At 43.2% G+C, this 20,500-nt stretch overlaps 2 protein-coding genes and 1 long non-coding RNA gene across 4 annotated transcripts; 1 reads left to right on the forward strand and 2 right to left on the reverse strand.

Annotated features, from left to right (window-relative positions):
* Positions 1-2,625: 2,625 nt before the first annotated feature.
* Positions 2,626-4,128, reverse strand: LOC146561944 (ribosomal biogenesis protein LAS1L-like). Its single transcript, XM_085293402.1, has one exon. It carries the CDS (start codon positions 4,024-4,026, stop codon positions 2,773-2,775), a length of 1,254 nt encoding a protein of 417 aa, XP_085149528.1. The 5' UTR covers positions 4,027-4,128; the 3' UTR covers positions 2,626-2,772.
* Positions 4,129-9,201: 5,073 nt separating this feature from the next.
* Positions 9,202-14,827, forward strand: LOC146561945 (uncharacterized). 2 transcript variants are annotated; one of them, XR_014894586.1, is made up of 2 exons: positions 9,202-9,842; positions 12,809-14,827. It is a non-coding gene; the product is annotated as an uncharacterized LOC146561945 (long non-coding RNA). The 2 variants fall into 2 exon arrangements; XR_014894585.1 differs by lacking the exon at positions 9,202-9,842 and adding an exon at positions 10,055-12,340.
* Positions 14,828-15,277: 450 nt separating this feature from the next.
* On the reverse strand, positions 15,278-16,840 carry LOC146561946 (fatty acid synthase-like). Its single transcript, XM_085293072.1, has 4 exons — positions 16,464-16,840; positions 16,235-16,333; positions 15,543-15,794; positions 15,278-15,415 (listed from the first exon to the last, which is right to left on the reverse strand). The coding sequence occupies exons 1-4, from the start codon at positions 16,551-16,553 to the stop codon at positions 15,278-15,280; spliced, it is 579 nt and encodes a 192-aa protein (XP_085149198.1). The 5' UTR covers positions 16,554-16,840.
* Between the last annotated feature and the right edge of the window lie 3,660 nt (positions 16,841-20,500).

Here is a 20,500-nt window from a genome sequence, read left to right on the forward strand (position 1 = left end):
TCAGCATGAGTGGAGCTCCTAATCGCACCATCGCACATGTCCCTACGCTTCCTATAGGAACATGAACCAACAGAGTATTTTCCCCACAATAATAATAGAGCCCACTTCCTGCCCAGGTTCCAATTACCGTGCTAGGGCCGCTTACATTGTTGGTGGTTCGTCCCTGAAGTGTGACGGCACACCAAGTTGGATCGATCTCTCCCACCTTGTACTTTTCATTATCAGTAGAGAACTTAAAACATGCATAGTTATCTTGTTTTGGCATAAATGGTCCCACTGTTGTCTGACACTTTCCATCTACTACTGGCTCCTGTACATTTAATGACGTCACACAAATCTAACATGAATGAGCTGGTAGACCCTTTAACATAGTTCAACTCTATGCCATTATTTCTGCTGAGACATTCATCACCTTTACCTGACCCCTCGCGCTTTTGTCTTTCTAGCGATCCTGTTTTAGGACCTACAGTCTCAGGAACTGCTGGGCTGGACTGGCCTCCGTGTTCAGACAAGGGGTCCGGAGTGCCTTGCAAAATACAGACAAAAGACAACAGAGCCATGGTTACTATTATCGCATATAATACACATGTAGTTGTAAGGAACATTTTAATACGTTTCTTCCCATTACGTGTCTCTGATTCGGTTGTTTGCATCATGTTATATAAACTTTGTATTCTAGACTTGTTATATAGATTTTAGATTCTGGACTGAAACTCCCCTCTTTGTGGAGCCTTTAACTTATCACTGCCCCTTTCTGATGGCGTGACGACCTTCTCCGCTGCTGCTCTTCTTTCTTCAGCCTTCCAGGTGGACTACTGAATGGCCTGTTGCACAGGTGAGAGGGTTTATTCTGCCTCTGTTTGTTGACACCTGTGTTGGTTGAAGCCTCTTCCTCAACCAAGCTCTCATGTGCTGGTGCACACTGCGACCAGTGATACCAGGTGTCGCCCTTCCCTTTCAGTTGGACTGCTGTAGTTGTCCTGGCAACGACCTCGTATGGACCAGTCCAGCGTGGCTCCTTCCACTTGCGTTTGAGCACCTTCAGCCACACCACCTTTGCCTCCGGGGTCGCCCTGTCCACAGCGTGTAATCCAGATGTGACCTGTTTGCGAAACTGGAGATTCTTGCCACCCCTGTGGTCGCTGTGTTACTGGAATGTTCTCCTGTAAAGGATAGAAAACAAAAAGCCTCTCTCTGGTACACCTCACTAATCTACTGTGTTCATCTAATGTTCCCTTAATTATTCAAAGTTGGTTCAAGATATCATGTTCTGGGCTCTATCCTTTATATTAACTTTACTTAATCTAAATGCTCTTTATGTGTGTAAAGAGTTTATCTTCTAACCAGGATTCAGTTCATTTTAATCCTTCAACTTAAACATGAAAATAACAATGTCTGCCTCAGTTTTACCATATCTAAATCATCAAACACCCCAAAAGTCCTAAAATGATCCTAAACCCATTTCAACTTAAACCTTAAATCCCCCCTTTATTTTGACACATTTCATGTGTCAAAATAATGTACAAAACTAAAAATGCTCAGTTTTCCCCACTCATGATCCAATCTATGTCATGAAAATGAACTTAAAACAGAACAGTCATCAGTCATGTGCTTAGCCTTAGTCCAGTCTTTACCTCAGTGTCCAGTTGGTCCAACCTTAGTTCAGTTCGTCCGTCCAGTCACCGTCCATTCATACGTATTCACACCAGGTATTTCCTCTTTCTTGCCGAGACAACAAGAAACTGTTCCTCTTTCACAGTTGCGAGTAAACATAACTAACCTCTCACCTATAAATGATTCTCTCTAACTAAGTGTGTGTGTGTATATGTCGTCCTCAAATGCTCTCTCATCTCACCCGTTGCACTTCTGACCTTCCACCAGACCAGAGGCTCATCAAATAGCCTCGTCTAACCTGCTCCTCAGAATAACTTAGACTCTGCTTTCATTAATGCAAACTTTCTGCAACTTAGTCTTTCTGAAAGACACACACTGTTTAAACCTCTGAATGCAATATCAATGCTGCAGATTATATTATTAATGCAATGGTGACGATGACGACGATTGGTACACCAGAGGTCGCAATACATTGTGTCCTCGCTCTGACCCTCTCTTGTGGTCCATCCGGCCTCGGGCCTCCAGGATCCTCACCCCCTGTGGTCGCCGAGATCTTCTGCAAAGGAAACAAAACACCTTTTCCTGCATCTCCCTAACTTATCATAGTTGGGACTCTTTAATCAAAAGCCTTATCCTAATTATGTTCTTGACTTATAGACTTGTATTTATATATATTCTTCAACGTTACTCATCATTTTACCACTCTCTTAAAACGCTGACACTAACTTCATTTTAAAACCTCACATTTCCTATGTTATAACCTGTTTTTGATATAGCCTTTTTATTTCATTTTGCTCCTTTTAATGTAACAATACCTTATAATTCTAGTTTATCAGACTTAATCAAAACCTATGCTTTCCTTCCTTTGGTCCTTCTTTAAATCAGAACATTTTGTCTTCTGAAAGTTTTATTTCTGCTTCTGCCAACATGTTTAGTTAACGAGCTCGACTGGACAGAAACAATCACAACTGCTGAACCTGCACTGTGCTCATGGTTAAAGCTCCCACAACATTTTGTCTTCTGAATATTGTATTTTTGCTTCAAAACTGCTTCTAGCACAACAAGAGTCAGCGGAGGCTGGAATGACAACAACAACAACAATCTTGTGCTTAACATAAAACAAAAAATAACACAAGTAACAAAAATAACACAAGTAACTTAAAAAAGCTTCAGTCCACATTTCAGTTTGTTGAGCTCGCTGTTGCTCCAGAGGAGGCCCTCAGCTGGCCGGGCTGGAGCCGAGGCCCCGGGGATGCTGCTACGTGTCGCGCTGCTCTCCAGCTCCACTGGCTGGTCAAACACAGTCATTATCGAATAATTGTCCACCATGAGGCACGACGGGTCGTCCGACTGTCCAGGAACTTTACCAAGGTCATAGTTCTTCCATGTGACATTATCAGTGCACACCTGCCACGGAGAACCTCTGAGGGCAAGTGCTCTTTCAGCCTGCACGTCTGCCCATTTGCGCTCCTCACTTCTCTCCGAGTCCATCGGTGAGGAGTGTTGCATCTGGTCCAGCAGCATACTCACAGTATATATGGGCTGCTGCTGCTGCAGAGGTGTGCTGGCCTCTGAGCGCTCTGTCTGTGTGTAGATGGAGCAGAGCTGGAACAGCTTCTCTCTGGTTTCCTGAGGGGGGGGATGCTCCATGTCATCCAGGACTAGCTGGATCAGGTGAGGTGTGCTGATGCAGGGGGCATCCAGACATGCAGAGAGAAGCTGCTGCCACCTCAGCTTGATGCGGTCGATGAAAATCCTGTCCTTCATTCTGGCTTTCTTCTGCAACTTTGTCTCAAAATGATATTCAAATTTGTTGTTGTTGCAGAGGAAGACTTCTGAAATCCATGCAGAAATATAGAAACACCTGTGACCGTTGGGCTCTTTGCTGAGCAGCTTCAGTTCCACAAAGAGCTTCTCCAGGAAGAGGTGAATGAAAGACGAAGAGTTAAGCATCTTTAGCAGGGGCAGCCAAAAGCGCAGGAAGGTTTGTGGGACTCTGGGCTCAGTGGGACTGGCACTGTCAGATGTTGCACAGCCTAATGCTTCCAGCTGCTCCATGGTAGGAACAAGAAAACCGTCTTCCAGCAGCACATCAATCAACAGCTCCCTGGACCCCAGTGCAAACTGCTTGATCTCACCCAGCAAACAACTCATGTCTGCTAAGGGGGCCTGCCACAAGCTCTTCCCCTTGTCTTCAGGAGACCCATCATCAAAAGCTTGGTACTGGTCCTTCTGAAAAGAGATCAGCAGCTCCCGAGCGTTTCTGCAGGCATCCACTTCTTTCTGCCTGGCAACGAGCTGCTCATCGGGGCCTCCTCCCAGCTGTCTGGACCAAAACTCCTGCTGGAGCCACTCCAGGGCCACCTTACATCCCTTTCGGCACCATTTCAAAGAAGGAAGAGTCCCATGCATGATTTCGTGCCTCAGATCCACCACCCACTCGGGGATGTTCAAGTTTCCAGCCAGTTGCCTCAGCGGCCGGGCCTTTCTCCCCTGCTGGCGATCCGTGATAAGATTAACAAATCTTACCAGGGCCGCTGTTCCAGATCAACTGGCGTTTAGATCAACTGGCGTTGGTCGAACAGATGTGTGGCAGTCTTGCCTTTCAGTAGCTCCTACCGACAAACCAGCAAAAAAAACGGCAAATGTGTCACCTGTGACACTTGTGAGGTTATCTCAAACACACTCCGTCAGTCTTGATGCTGTTGAACAACAAAATGTTTAAAATGTGGCGAGTTTACCTGGTGATATCCTCATGCGCGACGCGATCGCGAAAACAGCAAACAATTAACACCACGCCGATGTTGTTCACAGGACAGCAAGAGTAAACGATCGGGAGACTCTTGTCGTCGTTATCGTTCCCCTCGCACGGTTTATTTCTCCGGTTTCAGCGTTTTTGCTTCACAACTACAGCGAGCAGTTTACTTTGTGCACTAACATGGACTCGAGTCAACCAGCGCCACCTCTGGCCAAGTGCCACAGCCTACAGCCAGATCAACCTGTGACACACATCTGCAGCACGTTTGATTTCGTTTCTTGCACAACACATTTGTACCTTTCAGTTGTGTCTGTTTGTGCGTCATGCAAATGAACCTTTGAAAAGAATGAAATGACACCAATATTTCACTAGTGTTGTAACATCACATGTCGTTAGCGTAGTCTGTCTGTGTCTTTTCTCTGAGAAAAAACATTTTAGAGTTGGTTGTTATATACAGTCTGTATAAGTGTGGTCAATCTAATGAACATTTGTAAGGAGATGGCAGTTACTGTGAATGTACAGCAGGTGATCAGTAATAAACAGTCAGACAATGACTCTGACAATCTCATTCAATCTTGCAGACTGAATGCACCTTCTGTGGAAAGTGGTACCACACAGTGTGTGTGGACTTTCCCTGTGCAGAAGGCGACTACAAATGTTGTGGGTGCTAAATAAACAGTAAAAAGTGATCCCTGTTGTCTTTGCTTACTGATTGTTTTTAGTGTTGACAATCCACATTGCTGCCATTGCATCTTTCAACATGTTTGTGGGTAGATTTGAATGTACCAGGGGTAAGTGCAGCCACTCAGCCTCTACTCAATGTCATCATAGCAGCAGGTGAAGATGTGTCACAAGTTAATCTAGTAGTGGGCTATGGTATTTGGCCACAGGTGGTAGCAGTGGACTGACCTCCATTTGAAACTGCTCTAGCTGCTGTGTGATAGCAGCTGGATCTGCTACAAATTGAAGATCATAGGCAAGTTTTGGAAATGAACCCTTGTATTATGTTGAAGAACAAAAAAATGACATTGATTTTGTTGCGGGTCATTTAGATCCGTACTGTGTAAATCCACTCAGAATTGTTCAAAAACTGCAATGAAATAATAGCAACTTTATTTCCCATCAGATAAACATGTAGAACACAGACATACAACAGTTAGACTTTCCATAACTATTTTAGGAACAATTTGGTTTTTCGTTCTTACAAACACATTTCTTTTGAACTTGCCCAACGTTCTCAGTTTTTCAATGCTCAACATTTTCAATTTTGTCCACATGATGGACAGAATGTAACTGTGTACTTTCTGCAGATGTACTTCTTGCATTTCTCACAATACGTGCTTGTTTTAAAACAGGAATCTTCCTAACTAAGATTTAAAACACAAGATTGCGTCTCCTCCAGTCTCACAAACAGATGACAAACCAAGCGACACACCTGAGTCACTGACTTTATATATAACTACCAACTCTCCAGCCATGTTGATGGATTGCCTATATTGGCTGGAAATATTAATTTCCAGGGAAAGGACACAGGCAGATGATGCTTACAGGATGTGATGTGACGACACTAATGAAATATCGATGTGTCATATTTGTCCAAGGTGTATTTCATTGTTATGGGAAAAGAGAATATCAAAATCATGATGACCAATTGGAGTGGTGATTTCTATGACTTTGTGTATATAATTTGGAATTTTGTACAAATGTAGGCTGATAATAAATACATGATATCATTTCATTCTTTCCAAAGGTTTATTTGCATGACGCACAAACAGACACAATTGAAAGGTACAAATGTGCATGACACGAATTCAAACGTGGTGCAGATGTGTGTCACAGGTTGATCTGGCTGTAGGCTGTGGCACTTGGCCAGAGGTGGCGCTGGTTGACTCGACTCCATGTTAGTGCACAAAGTAAACAGCACGCTGTAGTTGTGAAGCAAAAACGCTGAATTCGGAGAAATAAACCGTGCGAGGGGAACGATAACGACGACAAGAGTCTCCCGATCGTTTACTCTTGCTGTCCTGTGAACAACATCGGCGTGGTGTTACTTGTTTGCTGTTTTCGTGATCGCGCCGCGCATGAGGATATCACCAGGTAAACTCGCCACATTTTTAAACATTTTGTTGTTCAACAGCATCAAGACTGACGGAGTGTGTTTGAGATAACCTCACAAGTGTCACAGATGACACATTTGGCGTTTTTTTTGCTGGTTTGTCGGTAGGAGCTACTGAAACGCAAGACTGCCACACATCTGTTCGACCAACGCCAGTTGATCTAAACGCCAGTAGATCTGGAACACCGCCAGTCCGAGTGTCAGGTGAACTGAACTTCAGGTAAGAAGTTATGACCTGCAGTCTATCTGGGTCAGATATGAACTAAGTTTAGGTGGAGTTTATTTTCGTTGTGCTGACTTTTTACTGTCAGTTGCAATAACTCATACTGCGTTCTAGCCAGCTTGGAGTTTTTATACAGCTGTTCGGTTGCTATGATGTTACTGATAGTGAACTTTATTTTATTCATAAGGTTAGTTAGTAGAGTTGCCAACGGCTCCTTAAAAAAATGGAATGGTCCCTCAATCAGAGAAAATATTACACGTTTCGTATTGAGCTGAGAAGAGACGCAGTTTGTCCCGAACTTCAGCTAGAATGGAAAAAGACACAAAGCTGGATTTATTCTGTCTTTACGCTGCACAGCTGCCTCTTCTCTCATCCTCCCTCTCCTGTTGCTACTTCAATCATGAAACTGATCGATGATCAGCTGATCGGCTTTTCTCTCTTGTTTGTTTATCGCCCACTTTGCGCCAGAAAGACGAAACCAGCAGATGTCGCGCTAAACAACAGCAGCACGTTTAAGCTTGATCGGCTGTTGTTAGAATTTATTTAATATTAATTTCTAGTATCAGCTGATGTTTGCTGGAGCCACAGCTGTAAAGCTGCTGGTCATGATGTCGTTTGGATATCTGGTGAGAGGGAAACGTGAAGACCACCCACCAGGATCCTTTTTTATGTAGCTGACAGCTGGTAACTGTGCAGGGGCGGGTCTAGCAAAGTTTTGCCAGGGGGCCAGGTAGGGCATTAACAGGGAAAGGGGGCACAAAGAAATACTTTTCTTTCCTATTCTCATTTAAAATATCTAGATTTTATTAAATAATTATCTAAATCTTACAACCAAAGTTTTTATCTGACGTAAAATGTATAGAAATCATACATATACCAAAAAGACTGTACATCACTGTCACAACAGGGTTTGTTTTCATTCAAAGGCTTTATGGCTTTAATACCTGGTGGGTCGGTCTGTAGTCAAAATGCCCGATTTTCTGTCCCAGTCCAGCCCTGCAGGTTATACTGGCAGTGTCACCATGCCAGCTGAATGTATTTCATCATCAGCCAGTGTTGTTCTTTATCAATATTACCAAAGTTTACCATAAGGCAGCATAGAAAGTATTTACTTGCTTTCAGGTTTTATTCAAATATTAGTCTTTTCAGTTGTTTCTCCACTTTTTTCCTGTTTCAAAATCAAACACCAGTTTGTGAGAAGATTATCTTCTTTTTTTAACAGGCAGAGAAAGTTTTGCATTGGAATGGCTAATTTGTCAATTGTTTGCTACAAATGTTCGTATTTTAATATTCAAAAATGTTTTTGCCCAAAACATATGTGCAGTATATGTCAGTAAAAATACTATGCAAATATTGCTGTCCTTGAATGCTGAGTAAACACTGACAAAGCACTGATTGTATCTCTTGTACTTTATCAACGCAGTATCTAAAAACTTTGCACCGTAGTGGTTAAAATCTCATTCTAATAAGAGTTAAAAGTGCATTTGGTTATTAGGTTTATAGGATTATTGAATTATGGTTAAGGGTTGGTAGAATTTTTTTTTAAAACATTATCTGCCAATTAAATCTGCCACCCTTCTCCAAATCTGTGCCCCTACCTGGCCCCCCCAACAAAAATTTTCTAGACACGCCACTGCTCCTGTGCAGTACAGAATCGCTGATTCATTGATTCATTAATGATTCATTGATGTTGAATTATCTCTCAGCTGCTCTGTTCTCATGTGCTGGACCTGAAAACACGGTTTGATCTTTGGTTTCTGTAATACTGGACTTATTTGTCTACGAAGGTTTGAGCTTTGAGAGCTTAAACAGGAGAGAAACGTGTGAAAATGTTCATGTCGGTCTGAGTGTATAAAGTGTGTAGTGACGGGTTTTACAGCCTTAAAACATTGATAATAACTGTGAAAAATAAAGTTGGCTACTTCAGATTTCACCAATCGCAGGTTATTTTTAGAACGTAACTCCCGCGATAAACGAGGGAGCGCTGTTTACAGATACTGAGAAGTATAAAATCTGAATCCTTTCTCTCGTTTGCTCTGAGGCGCGGGGGGGAAATATCGACAAGTCGATCAACATCATCTACAGATACATTCGACATCTCGAAAAATGTAAATTGCCACTTGATTCGTCCATTTGGTTGAAAAACCCGACCGTGAACAAGGAGCGAATATCACACCGGAAACTAAGCGCTATGCGCCGGAAGTAGCATATGCTAAGGCGCACACAGGTCTAAGTTATAGGTCTAAGTTCCCCATAATGCACTGGGTGTTTCTTCTTCACTCAACATGTGTTAGTAGACCTCTCTGCATTCAGCCCGTCTGCCCCTCATCTATCGATGGATGTTTGTTAGAGGCTTTGGTTCCCACTGTCGCTCACAGACGGTCACCTAATGTTTCCCTGTGTAACTGCAGGGTCTTTGCCTTATAACATAGAAGTAGCTTGAGGTAACTGTTGTTATGATTTGATGCTGTGTGTGTGTGTAATAAAGCTCCCTTACTGACAGTGGGTCACCACAGCTTGTAGCTCCATGTATTTGATGTGGCACGTTTGCCCTCGCTGACACAACCCTAAAGGGATTTGTGTGTATGAATAAAGTTTATTGTTCATACAGTTCATTGCCGTATGTCTATGAAAGGCTGAATGAGGGTTGTAGCTCCCTCAGCAGCTGTGGAGCGATGGCTCGTGGTCACCTGATTCAGCCCTGGAGATGTGGTTGGTTAGACACGCTGCTTTAGTTGGACACTACAAACCACACTCACCTGTTTACACAAACACATACACACCTTTTGTGTTACAACCACCTTGTTACACTCAAACACCAGATGATGCATCTGAGCCAACTAAGGATTCACTGAGACTGAAGCTCGAGATCATAAGAATTTGAGGCTCAGCTGATACAGTATCATAGGACAATCCAACCATTGTATGTCAAGAGACTATAGGCAGTAAAAGCTCCATCTGGAGGAGGAACGACGTGGTTCAGAGCGTTGCCTCCTGCAGCTGGTGACATGTTCAGATTTCAGCTCTGTCGGTTAGAAAGTCTGTTTTTGTTTTTCATCTGTGTGTTGCTCTTTCATCCTTTTGTTCTTCCTCTTTCTTGCATCAAGCTGGCTGACTTCACCACTGATGAGGTAACCATGAGCAGTAAGCCTCGTGTCGCTCACAGTTACATTTAACATAGTGCGATAAACACACTCAGTCTTTATAAGGTACATCCTCTAAAGCTTCACATAACAGACAAACAGGATAATAAAAATAATCTGGTTCTCTGCTGCGTCCTCAGATGAACAACACACAACATTATTAGACGTCTCAGTATTTGTTACACTGAACACAAATATAAACACAACACTTTTGTTTCCATGAGCTGAACCGGATCCTGACTGGTTTTGCGACATGTGTGTCATTGTGCTACACATGTACGGCATATTTCAGAGTGGCCTTTTATTGTGGGCAGTCTCAGACACACCTGTGCAATATTCATGCTGTCTAATCAGCACCTTGACATGCCACACCTCACAGGTGTGGCATGTTAGACTACTTTTAATTAACTGCTTCAGCCCACTTACAATGAAAATGTAACAAAAAATCTTGTTCCTGACCTGTGCAGTATGTTAACACTATTGGAAGTAAAAATAACTCTAATTTTGAAAACACAACTTTCTTTCTTTCTTTTTTTTTTAATAAAGCTCTGACTTGTATTATGAGTCTGTGGTCTGGGAGAGAGTCTGTAACTCTGTCTGCAAAATACAGGATATAATGACCAATGTTGGGCAATTAATTATATAGTTACTTCTTCAAAAAAGTAACCGAGTTATGCAAACAAAGTTTTTTGCAGCTGTTTACCTAAAAATGTAGCCAAGGCGTTTTTTAATTAAACATTTCAAACTATTTACAGAACAATCAGCTGTTCTGCATCAAATCTGATGCCACACAAATTATTTGTGCCACTCCAAAAAATAATTTGTGTCCACTATGAGATGAAGGAGAACAACAGCCTGATACCTGCAGGACAACAGCAGATGTATCACTGCTGTAACACCTGTAACATTCAGCAGTCGCCTCATTGTTCTGACACACACAACAAAACTGCTGACTACACTACACACTCACTACATAAGATTTGCGCTAAACGTCGCAAATCTCTCACATCTCCAAGCACCGCCGTCACTCCTAAAACTTCCTCCCGTTTCTAACCCTTGCCATATAATTTTTGATTGGTCCACATGGTACATTTTTCCACCAATAGGAAAGGGTGGTGGGGTGTTGTTTTTGCTCACAGGCTTTCGAGCGTTTTCCTTATAAAACGGCGTTTTCACCGTTTCTTCCCGCAGTAAATATAAACAACGACAGTATTCAGGAAGAAAACCAAACATTGCAGATATTTTTATCATAACTCTGGTTGTACGCGGCCGATCAACACAATTTAAAAACTGGTATAAAGTCCACACTTTTCCCGTCAGTTGTTCCGTCGGTCCTGCTCACATCTCCAATGGTTGTACACGTTGTCATTAACGTGGCTTCACTCCACATCAGCCGCTTTGCTAAAACACCGGTGTCGGCGCATAAGGACGCGTCAGAGCCTGACAGCGACGTTGATTAGCTGCGTATATACGAATGTGAATCGCGTGATTGGCTGGACTACGGGATAAGGTGGCCTCGTTCTAATCCTATACGGGAGCAGCCAGTCACTGACTAACACTGCAAAACAGGATTGTTAAAGTTTTCATTTTAATTTCAATTCAGGTGAATTTTTTTTTTTTTTTTTTTGTGCGCGCAACGCAGATTTTCTGTGCAGAGACCGTGCCAGCAGTGCGCAATTGTGTACGCGCGCAGCTTAGAGGGAGTGTCGGGTCTTTTGTGTTTGTAGAAAATGTTTCATATCTCTGAGTTCAGCTCATGGAAAACAGGAGCAAAAGCAAAAGTGTTGCGTTTATATTTTTGTTCAGTGTAAATGATAAAACATCAGGTTTGACCCAGAATACAGTTTGGTCCACATGGTGGCGCTGTGAAAAGTGCGCGCTGTACTGGTGGCACCAGTGTCCCCAGCCCACAGACCAGTGCTGCCACTAATCGAGTTTCATTAGCAGCATCTAAATGCTGTTTAAAGGTGGACTTCATCTGTCACACAGGAGCAGTTTGGCTTCGCTTTGCTTAAATAATGACCTGGTGTATTTCTGTATACACACCTGCTAAGGATCAGGTGACTTTTATAATAAAAGGTTAATACGTGAAACCTTAAAAATAAAAAGAGCTGTTTTTAGCAGTATTTAGGCTGCAGTCTGTGTATTATGTCCATGATATTCTACATTACAGTAAAAACAGTAATTATATAAAGAACAGATGGATCAGGATCCTGTCTGTGTCTTTACTATGATCTCAGCTGATAATGAGGCTTGAAAGAGACATGTTTGAACTTTTGCATTGATCAGACAAATAAGCCTGCATGTTTGCATGAGCTTTACCTTTAACTGTAAAACATGAAGCCTTTATTATTAAAAAAACAAAACCCTTTTGGTGTCATACAGGTAAGAAAGCAGCGAAGCGTTTTTCTCTCTAACAGACCTTTCATCTGTTTTCTCTGCCGTTGCTCTGATGGGACCTGCAGGGTGTTTTTGGTGACGTGGAGGTTTGCACAGTTGCTGCCTGTGGTGTGTGTAGAAATGTTCATGTTCTAGTCCCACTGTGAAGCACATAGACGTGTCCTGACTTCCTGTCTGTCCCACACTCTGTTGTCTCTGTTTGTTGCTGCCAACAGTACAAGTCATCTTTGCAGATTTTACTGAATTAACAAAAACATTTTTACTGAAAGACTTATTCAGTAAACACGTTTGTTACACTGAGACTGAAAAAGAGATCCCTGTTTACGCTCATAGAAAACGAGCCTCTGTTTTACTTTATTGAAATCATTTCTAATCACAGACAGGATCAACAGCGTGCAGCTGCAGTGAGGTGTTAGTAGAGGAGCTGTGTTTGTGAGCTGTAGTCTGGATCAGGTCTCTGTGGGAGACTCGGGTTACAGTACTTCTGAATATCACACAGCACATTTCTTCAGAATCGGTTGCTGTTTGCTAACATTTGACCTTTGCCCTTTTAGGCTGCCCTTCTGGCGCCCGTCGATGAGGACTTGGGATCTGACAAGAAGCAAACTGGGGGAAGCAGCAGAGTACCAGACTTCCCTCCTCCAGCAGGCCGGGAGATCTTGTTGCGCACCTGTGTGCCGCGACCAGCAGCGTACTCCAAGGCGCTGCCTCAGCGGCTCTTCTGTGTCCTGATGAGGGAGGAGTTTAGGTTGGCCGGAGCCTTTTCCACAGACACGTCCTTCTTTTAAGTCCTGTGAACAATTCACACCTGGGATAAAGATAAGTGAAGGACACAGGATGGAGACTTTCACATAAAACAATAAAGCTGAATTGAACTAAAGTGAATAATTTGAAAATGACTCAGTGTTTTATCAGCGACACGTTACCGCAGCCTTTTAAGATCACTGAACCTGTTACTTCAAAAAACAACATGTAATGTTGAAGGGGACAAAGAGTTAGTTCATGTTTGACACTGATGTTAATCAAAACTTCCAAGATCCAGGTTGAATAAAACAGCATTAGGTGTGTGATTTCACTCTGCTCCACACACCTGCGTGCTCCAATCAGAGACACCAGAGGAACAGGTGATGAATGTGATGGGGAAGCATACGCAGGTGTGACATACAGAGCCGTGGGAATTACAGGACATTATTACTGTTGATATATTCTCAGCGATCAGCTGTTAGTGAAGAGCATGAAAACCTTACTGCACGTCGGTCAGCTCAACTTAGCTCGCTGGATAATTTACTTGTCAGCTTGAAAACATTTAACTTTAACAAAATGTTCACCAACACGGGTCAGTGTAGGTCACTGAGTCATCCTGCACACTAGCCCTGCCCCGCCCACCTGTGTTTATACACCTCTGCAGCCCCTCCTCCTTCAGCCGGGACATTTGTTCTAGCCTTCATTCATAAACTCGGCTTTCTAACATGCAGCTAAAGTTCAGTCTGCATGCTCGACCCACATACTCCTGGTAGCTGAAGTGAAATACTGCTGTGCGTAAGGGTCGGGCGGGTGACCACGTCACCTGGTCATGGGGTAAATGCTGCGGCCGGGTTCAACTCTGACCTGAGGCCCTTTATTTCTCCCTCCCTGCTTTGCTGTCTGGTCTTCATTGTGCTATTAAATACAGACAAAAAAGTTTGTTCTCCTCCTTCCATCACCACCTTTGTTGCATGTAGAAAAGTGTCATATAGAACCAGTCGTTACTTTAATGGTCTGAACTAAACGGTCGGGTGGCGCCAACAGCGACTAAGAATTTTCTGGGCCAACAGGATTTGTGTTTCAGTCCCTGATAAACTGACCCATCCTCTAAAAAACAAAACCCAAAAACTATATTTACAAGATAAATGATCAGAAATAGTAACGACAACAAAAGCACAGGAATCATAGATCCAACGGGACAGGCTCGTTACAATGAAGGAAAACACTGAGCGACTGTTGAGGCCCTTATTAGTCCTACAAAACATAACAGAAATGTTACAATAAAACACAGAGGCCTTTATTGTCACGTCCATCGTACTGTGACTCCTCAGCACATTCATCTCCAATCAGCAGCTTCCTTCACTGACCCAATCACAGGTCTCAGGCCAGCTGTTGTACTCAGGTTTGGATTATTTGCTGAGGTTTTAGATCTCTGGACCAAAGCCTTTAAAAGGAAACAGTTTCTCAGAGGTTACATCAGTAAATATGATCTCACTGTTACAGTGATCATTCACATCTCTGATTAACCTCTGAAGAGACACATTTGGTCCTTAGCGACGCCTCTGTCACAGGCGTCTGTCAGAACAACAGCGTGTGTTTGACACAGTCCATCATGAAGAGAAGCAGTTTTTCTTCTGAATTAGTGAAATAACTGGTCTGTAAATTACAGTAACACGAGTGTCATTGTTAAAACACAGTTTATGAAACACTTAATTTGTTGTTAACTTATTGACAACGTAAACATTTGCTGGTTGCCACTGTAACTGATGACTGTGTGGTCACATGACTGAAAAGTAAACAAATATCACAAAATAAAGAAATGCCTCCAACTTGTGTTACGAGTAGTTAGTGTGCAGAAACACGGCTGCAGGGTCAGCCCTCCCTCCACAGTCGCTCATCAGGCTGGTCGCAGCGCGTTTGCCTGTCTACTGATGTCTGCATGAGCAGAAACACCAATTTGAGTGATGTTATGTAATTCAGGATTCAATCAATGTGTCAGTGTTTGTTACTTTGTTACATTCATTTTTTAACCACGTTATTTTGTTGTGGGATGAACTTCTGCAAACAACAACATATGGCAACAAAAAACAAAACTTGCAGTTGGAATCGATGGAGCTGTGAGATGATGGGATGTCGACTGGTTCACTAACCATTAACATTTGGGATATTAGGATAACAGTAGCGTGTAAACATAAGCAGTGCAAACACTTCCTATAACGACACATTTACAGTCTAGTTTGGGGAAAGCTGAGGAATTAGGGTGAAGAGATGGTGGATGTTTAACCCTCCCTTGGTTTGACAGCTCGCTCAGCCAGCGAGTTATGAATGATGTTCTTGATAGACTCCGCCCCCGCGCCTTCTAGGAAAGTGTGGTGATCTCCCTTGATGACGTGGACCGACACCTCGCCATCACAGACCTGAAGAAAGACGCAGTACACAGTTTGAACATTGGAAGGCTCAGACAGAGTTTATAGAAACACACACAAGCGCACACACGCACAGTGAAGATAAGTACTACAGACTGATGTAAATGTGCATCGGTACCTCGCTGAGCTTATAGTCAGCTCCCAGGTTTTGCTCATATTCGCTGCTGGTTTCGGCGCGCAGCAGCTTCACGCTGCCGTGGTATTTTGCAGTAGGTACATATGCATCAGCAGCCTTTAGCTTGTAGTAGAAGGCGGAGGCTGCAAAGTGCAGTGAGTCTCGGTCGATGTCCTTGTGAGCGGAGGTGATTAGGTCCACGGCCACACTGACGCGTGCATTCAGGTCTGACAGCGGGAGCAGAGTCTCCAAAAGCTGTAGGATGTAACCATGGAGACGACTGTAAGTTCATAGCAAACGTTACCGCGTGCTCGCGGAGATATTGTTGTTTTCAGAAAAGTAAGTGACACATAATTAATGAACATCACAGATCTTATGTATATGAAAATGCAAAATGAAGATGTTTTGATATTCAGGAGTTACAAATGTCAGCTTTCAGTGAGAAACTGTACGAAGGTTTGATTTAACCGCATGTTTTACTTTAGTCTCCATAACAGCTCCAAACATCACATCATTGTTGAGTCAAACCTGCACCACACACAGACTGTGCTGGAACAGCAGCTCCAGACTGTGTTACAGTCACCATCTTTACCTTACAGGCGCCGTGAGGCAAAAGCTCAGGTTGTGTGGCCTTTAACGCTGATGCCACATAAAGGAATACTTGTGTGTGAACCTGTGGGTCAGAGACAGTATACCTTGTTGTATTCAATGCCAGTGAACTGCTGGATGAAGGCACACAAGGCTTCAGTCTCAGCCTCAGACTCGTTGCCGGGTGTTAGCTTGGCTCTGTAGCTCTGCAAATCAAAAACACAGTTAAACCTGTTCACATGCAGATCATGTGACCAGAGCTCATCCTTCAAAACCAACATCACACACGCTATACAGCATATACATGAAATAAAGATGCGCGAGTGTTTCTCTGACCTGTGTGTACGCTGCCACATATGAATGTGAGCCATCAAAGAGAAACAGGAACTCCACAGGCTGATTCTGGGTCTGCAGCTGAGAGCACATTTCAAATGCTACACAGGCACCAGAAGAATATCCAGCGACTCTGTACGGGCCGTCCGGCTGCACCTGCCTGACGCAGCTCACGTAGTAGGCAGCCAGGGACTCAATGCTATCCAGAGGAGCAGCTGCAAAGGAAACACATGAGGGGAGTTAGTTTGGCTGCACAGTGACATAAACAGCTGATGCACAACATGTGAGTGACAAAGGTCTGAGAACAGAACCACAAACTTTTAAACTGTGAAACAAAGAAAACATGAAATCACATCAGGTCTTTGGTTTTCCTCAGGCCATTATGGAGGGAGCTGTATATGTACAAGTGTTTGTAGTTTCACCTTTGAACAGTCAGACTTTCAGCTTTAACACATTTTGCTGTTTAACAGTTACACACGTTTTGATACACATGATTGTGACACCTGGTGAGGACGCACACTCATCATTTGATGACAAGTAAGGACACGTAGTTTCCACGATGGTTCAAAGTGTTGATTTTGTGTTTTAAAGTTTTTCTCTGTGACTGTAAAGTCATTTTAATATGAGCCCCATTATGCTGACAAACCCACGCAGACGATGCACACAGCTCAGCAACACCAACAAACCTGAAACTCAAATGACATGAAAAGTTATCCATGAGGCGCCAAAACACAACAACAGCTGCAGCAAAGGCTCTTTGTACTGTAAGATGAAGATCCTACAAAAGTAGAAGCCTCACAAACCACATGTAGACTGGTTGTGCAAACTCCCACAGACCCTGCAGTCGAGAGGATAACAAGCTGCTCCAGTGATCATGACCAGGACACAAACTGCTTCCTCCTGAATCAGAGGCCTGACTGACAGACACACCCTGGCATAGAGGAGGCTGAGGAGTGTGACAGTTGGAGCACACGCTCAGGTCTAGGTCTTTAAACAGGGGAACCACCACCCCAGTGTGCCAGTCCAGAGGCAGCATCCCAGAGCTTCACGCAGCGCCGTGTCAGCCAGGACGGCCCTGCAACACCCAGATCCTTCTCATCAGCCTCAGGTCTGTCCTAAATCCTAGCAGGAGCTACCACGACGCGTACCACAAAATGCATCGCACTGGTTCTTCCCAGTAGTTGGAACTGGTTGTCTGCTTGCCAATGAATCCTGCTTATTGGTTCCACTTGTGCTACAATCAGGACGAATTGTAGTGGGTTAGGGTTAGCTGGATATGTGCTGGATATGTGGTGGAGGGTAACTGCAGGAGAAGAAGCTAGTGGGGGAGTAGAGCAGGGGAGGATGTGGGTCCCCGCGGCCTGCTGGAGGGCAAGGGCCATGCCCGATGTGAGTAGCAGCAGGGCCAGTGCGCCCAGGAGCACATCTTTTTCGACCGTAAGGGAGACAGGAGGCCGACTCACTGCCTCGGCTAAATGGAGAGGGAATTTCAGAAGGGCCAGGGCACAAGCATGGACCTTTTTCAGCTGTAAGGGAGACAAGAGCAAGGTGTGACGTAGGTCCCCGGGGCCTGCTGGAGGTCCAGGTCCACGCTCGATTTGAGTAGCAGCAATGGCCAGTGCACCAGGAGCACATCTTTTTCGACTATAAAGGAGACAGGAGGCCGAACAGGTCTCTGACCCTTCAGCATAGACAGGTGGCTGAATGGGCCCCTTGGGCCCTCCAGCCGAGACAGACAGCTCAAACGGGTTCCTCTGACCCTTCAGCGGAGACAGACACCGAACCAGCATGTGTGGAGACCTCTGGCAGTGTGGACACTGGCTGGAGCTTAGTGGCACATTGGCTTGGCTCAGGCAGTGGTATGCAGTCCTCAGAGGGCTGAAAGTGTTCTCCAACACATCCAGCAGAGGACAGAGGACTCTACTAAAAAATCCGACTCTACTAACCTATCAGAGGCTGCTTAAGATCAGAATGCAATCATCTGCAGTTTTCTTCTTAATTAACAATAAACTTAGTGTATATGTACTCCTAAATTTGATGAAAGTGATAAATAATAGACAGCTCTCTCTCTATATATATTCTGACATTTAACTAATTCAAAAGATATTTCAATATTTATTTATCTAAAACAAAACAAGTTAGAATAGCCTTTATTGTCATTGTACAGAGTACAACGAAATTGGAGTGCCACTCCCTTGGTGCAAGTTTCAATAATAAATATAAATGTAAAATATAAAAAGTACAAAAAAACAATCGTAAGTACTCAAACAATAGTTTGTACAATATATACAGGATAGCAGCATTAATATAATGACAGTATGAATAGCAGCATAATATAATGACAGTGACGGTATGGAATAGGTTCAATTGTTTTTGTTCTTATTTACTACGGTGATAGCTCTGGGAAAGAAGCTATCCCTGAATCTGTTTGTCCTGGTTTTATGTGACCTGTACCGTCGGCCTGACGGTAATAGTTCAAACAGTTGGTTGCTGGGGTGAGAGTAGTCCTTGATGATATTGCCAGCTCTGCTGAGGTACCGAGAGTTTGCAGTGACCTCCATGCTGGGCAGAGAGCAGCCAGTGATCTTCTAGTTGCAAGTTCACTCTAAATTGATGTTTAACAGAAAAAAAAAATGTTTTTATGTTTTTTCCCTAAAGTGTATGTAAATATCTGGTTTCAGCTGTGAATATACTGCTGTGTATTGAAATTCCTCTTGTTTTGCATAGAAATATACTGAACAACATACAAAGCATAATATATAAAATAAAATCTACCTGAGTTTTTTCTTTGAAAGAAGCCACTTATGTCAATTGTTGTGTTCATCAGTACATAACTGAAACCGATTACAGTGCTTTGTTTAGCCGTGGAGGGAAACAACTGAAAATATGAAATAAACACACATGTAAGCTAAGACTCTCTAAAAAAACATCATTGTTGTTGTTCGGATTTTCATTTCCCCATTTGTTGATTCACTCCAAGAGCAAGTAACGTAATATGGGTCAAGTGATCAGTTTGATATCAATCTTTTGTGATACACCGTCATATTTACATTATTTGTACAGTATGAATGATTTGCTTTGGTACCTGGTCAAACTTAAGCTCTCCTCTGTCTGCCTGTCTACGCTTCTCCTGCAGCAGTTTCTCCCCCCTCGCTCACATGCGTAAGTGCTATGCTCAGTCACCCAGTGCCTGAGCTCAGATCATACCAAAATTAGGGTGAATTTACGACTGTGCGCTATGTGCTTCGAATATTGTGTGTAGTTTTTTGTTTTATACAGTTGGCAGTCAGGCATCAGTAACAAAATCACCAGGCTCACAGTAGACAGATTCACAAGAAATTCATTTGGGCTTAGAAGGAATAAAACAAACAGAATCCTTAATTAAGCTTGCGTTAGATTGCAAAATGGTCCCAGATGAAACAGTCTTAACAACACGAAATGCACAGTTCTTTTGTAAAGGTTCTTTTTATTTGGAAGGAAAAATAAGCACAGACAGAGTCCCCAGAAGTGTCCAAAAAGTGATTTATTAAACACACACAGTTATACAGTGTGGGAAGCCGGTCTTCGATCTTCTCTGCTCGTTACAGAAAGCTTTATAGCCTAATATGACGTCAGAACATTTCCTAGAACTCAGCTTCTCAGAAACCTAACACTTTCTCAGGCTTTATGTTCCCAGATATGGATGAGGGAAAACATCTGGTCTAAACAATTGTGTGTCCGAGTGTGCAGTTTGTGAGATTGTCTGTCCAGGCCAACAAAAGGTCGCTGTCCTCATCTGACTTTACTTTGGGCCGCCTGGAGCCACAGAGATGCTGGTGGTTTTTGCATAATAGAATATTACAGAGGAATGTGTCTTATTCTGCGTGCTCTGGAATACAAGATTAAGCAGATTTACTAAATGATAAATGATACATGATAATGGTGATGATCAACTGATACTAAGTGATGCAGACTAATGAAATAATAATGAAATAATGGCAGTGAAATTACATGTTTTTCTTGACAACTCCTCCTCTTACACCAGGATTTGTCTCACTCCT

The sequence above is a fragment of the Mchenga conophoros genome, linkage group LG12 (genome assembly GCF_057382185.1).
Source record: "Mchenga conophoros isolate Kocher_MC1m ecotype Shallow Benthic linkage group LG12, M_conophoros_male_GT1.1, whole genome shotgun sequence".
NCBI lineage: Eukaryota > Metazoa > Chordata > Actinopteri > Cichliformes > Cichlidae > Mchenga > Mchenga conophoros.

Bases quoted from the DNA above. Each gene is read 5' to 3' on its own strand.
- LOC146561944 (XM_085293402.1), bottom strand. From the start codon at position 4,026: ATGCATGGGACTCTTCCTTCTTTGAAATGGTGCCGAAAGGGATGTAAG.
- LOC146561946 (XM_085293072.1), bottom strand. From the start codon at position 16,553: ATGTGCTCTCAGCTGCAGACCCAGAATCAGCCTGTGGAGTTCCTGTTT. The intron at 16,334-16,463 runs GTCAGAGAAACA...TTTGATTTGCAG, and splicing joins ATGTGGCAGCGTACACACAG to AGCTACAGAGCCAAGCTAAC. The intron at 15,795-16,234 runs GTATACTGTCTC...TACATCCTACAG, and splicing joins CTGGCATTGAATACAACAAG to CTTTTGGAGACTCTGCTCCC.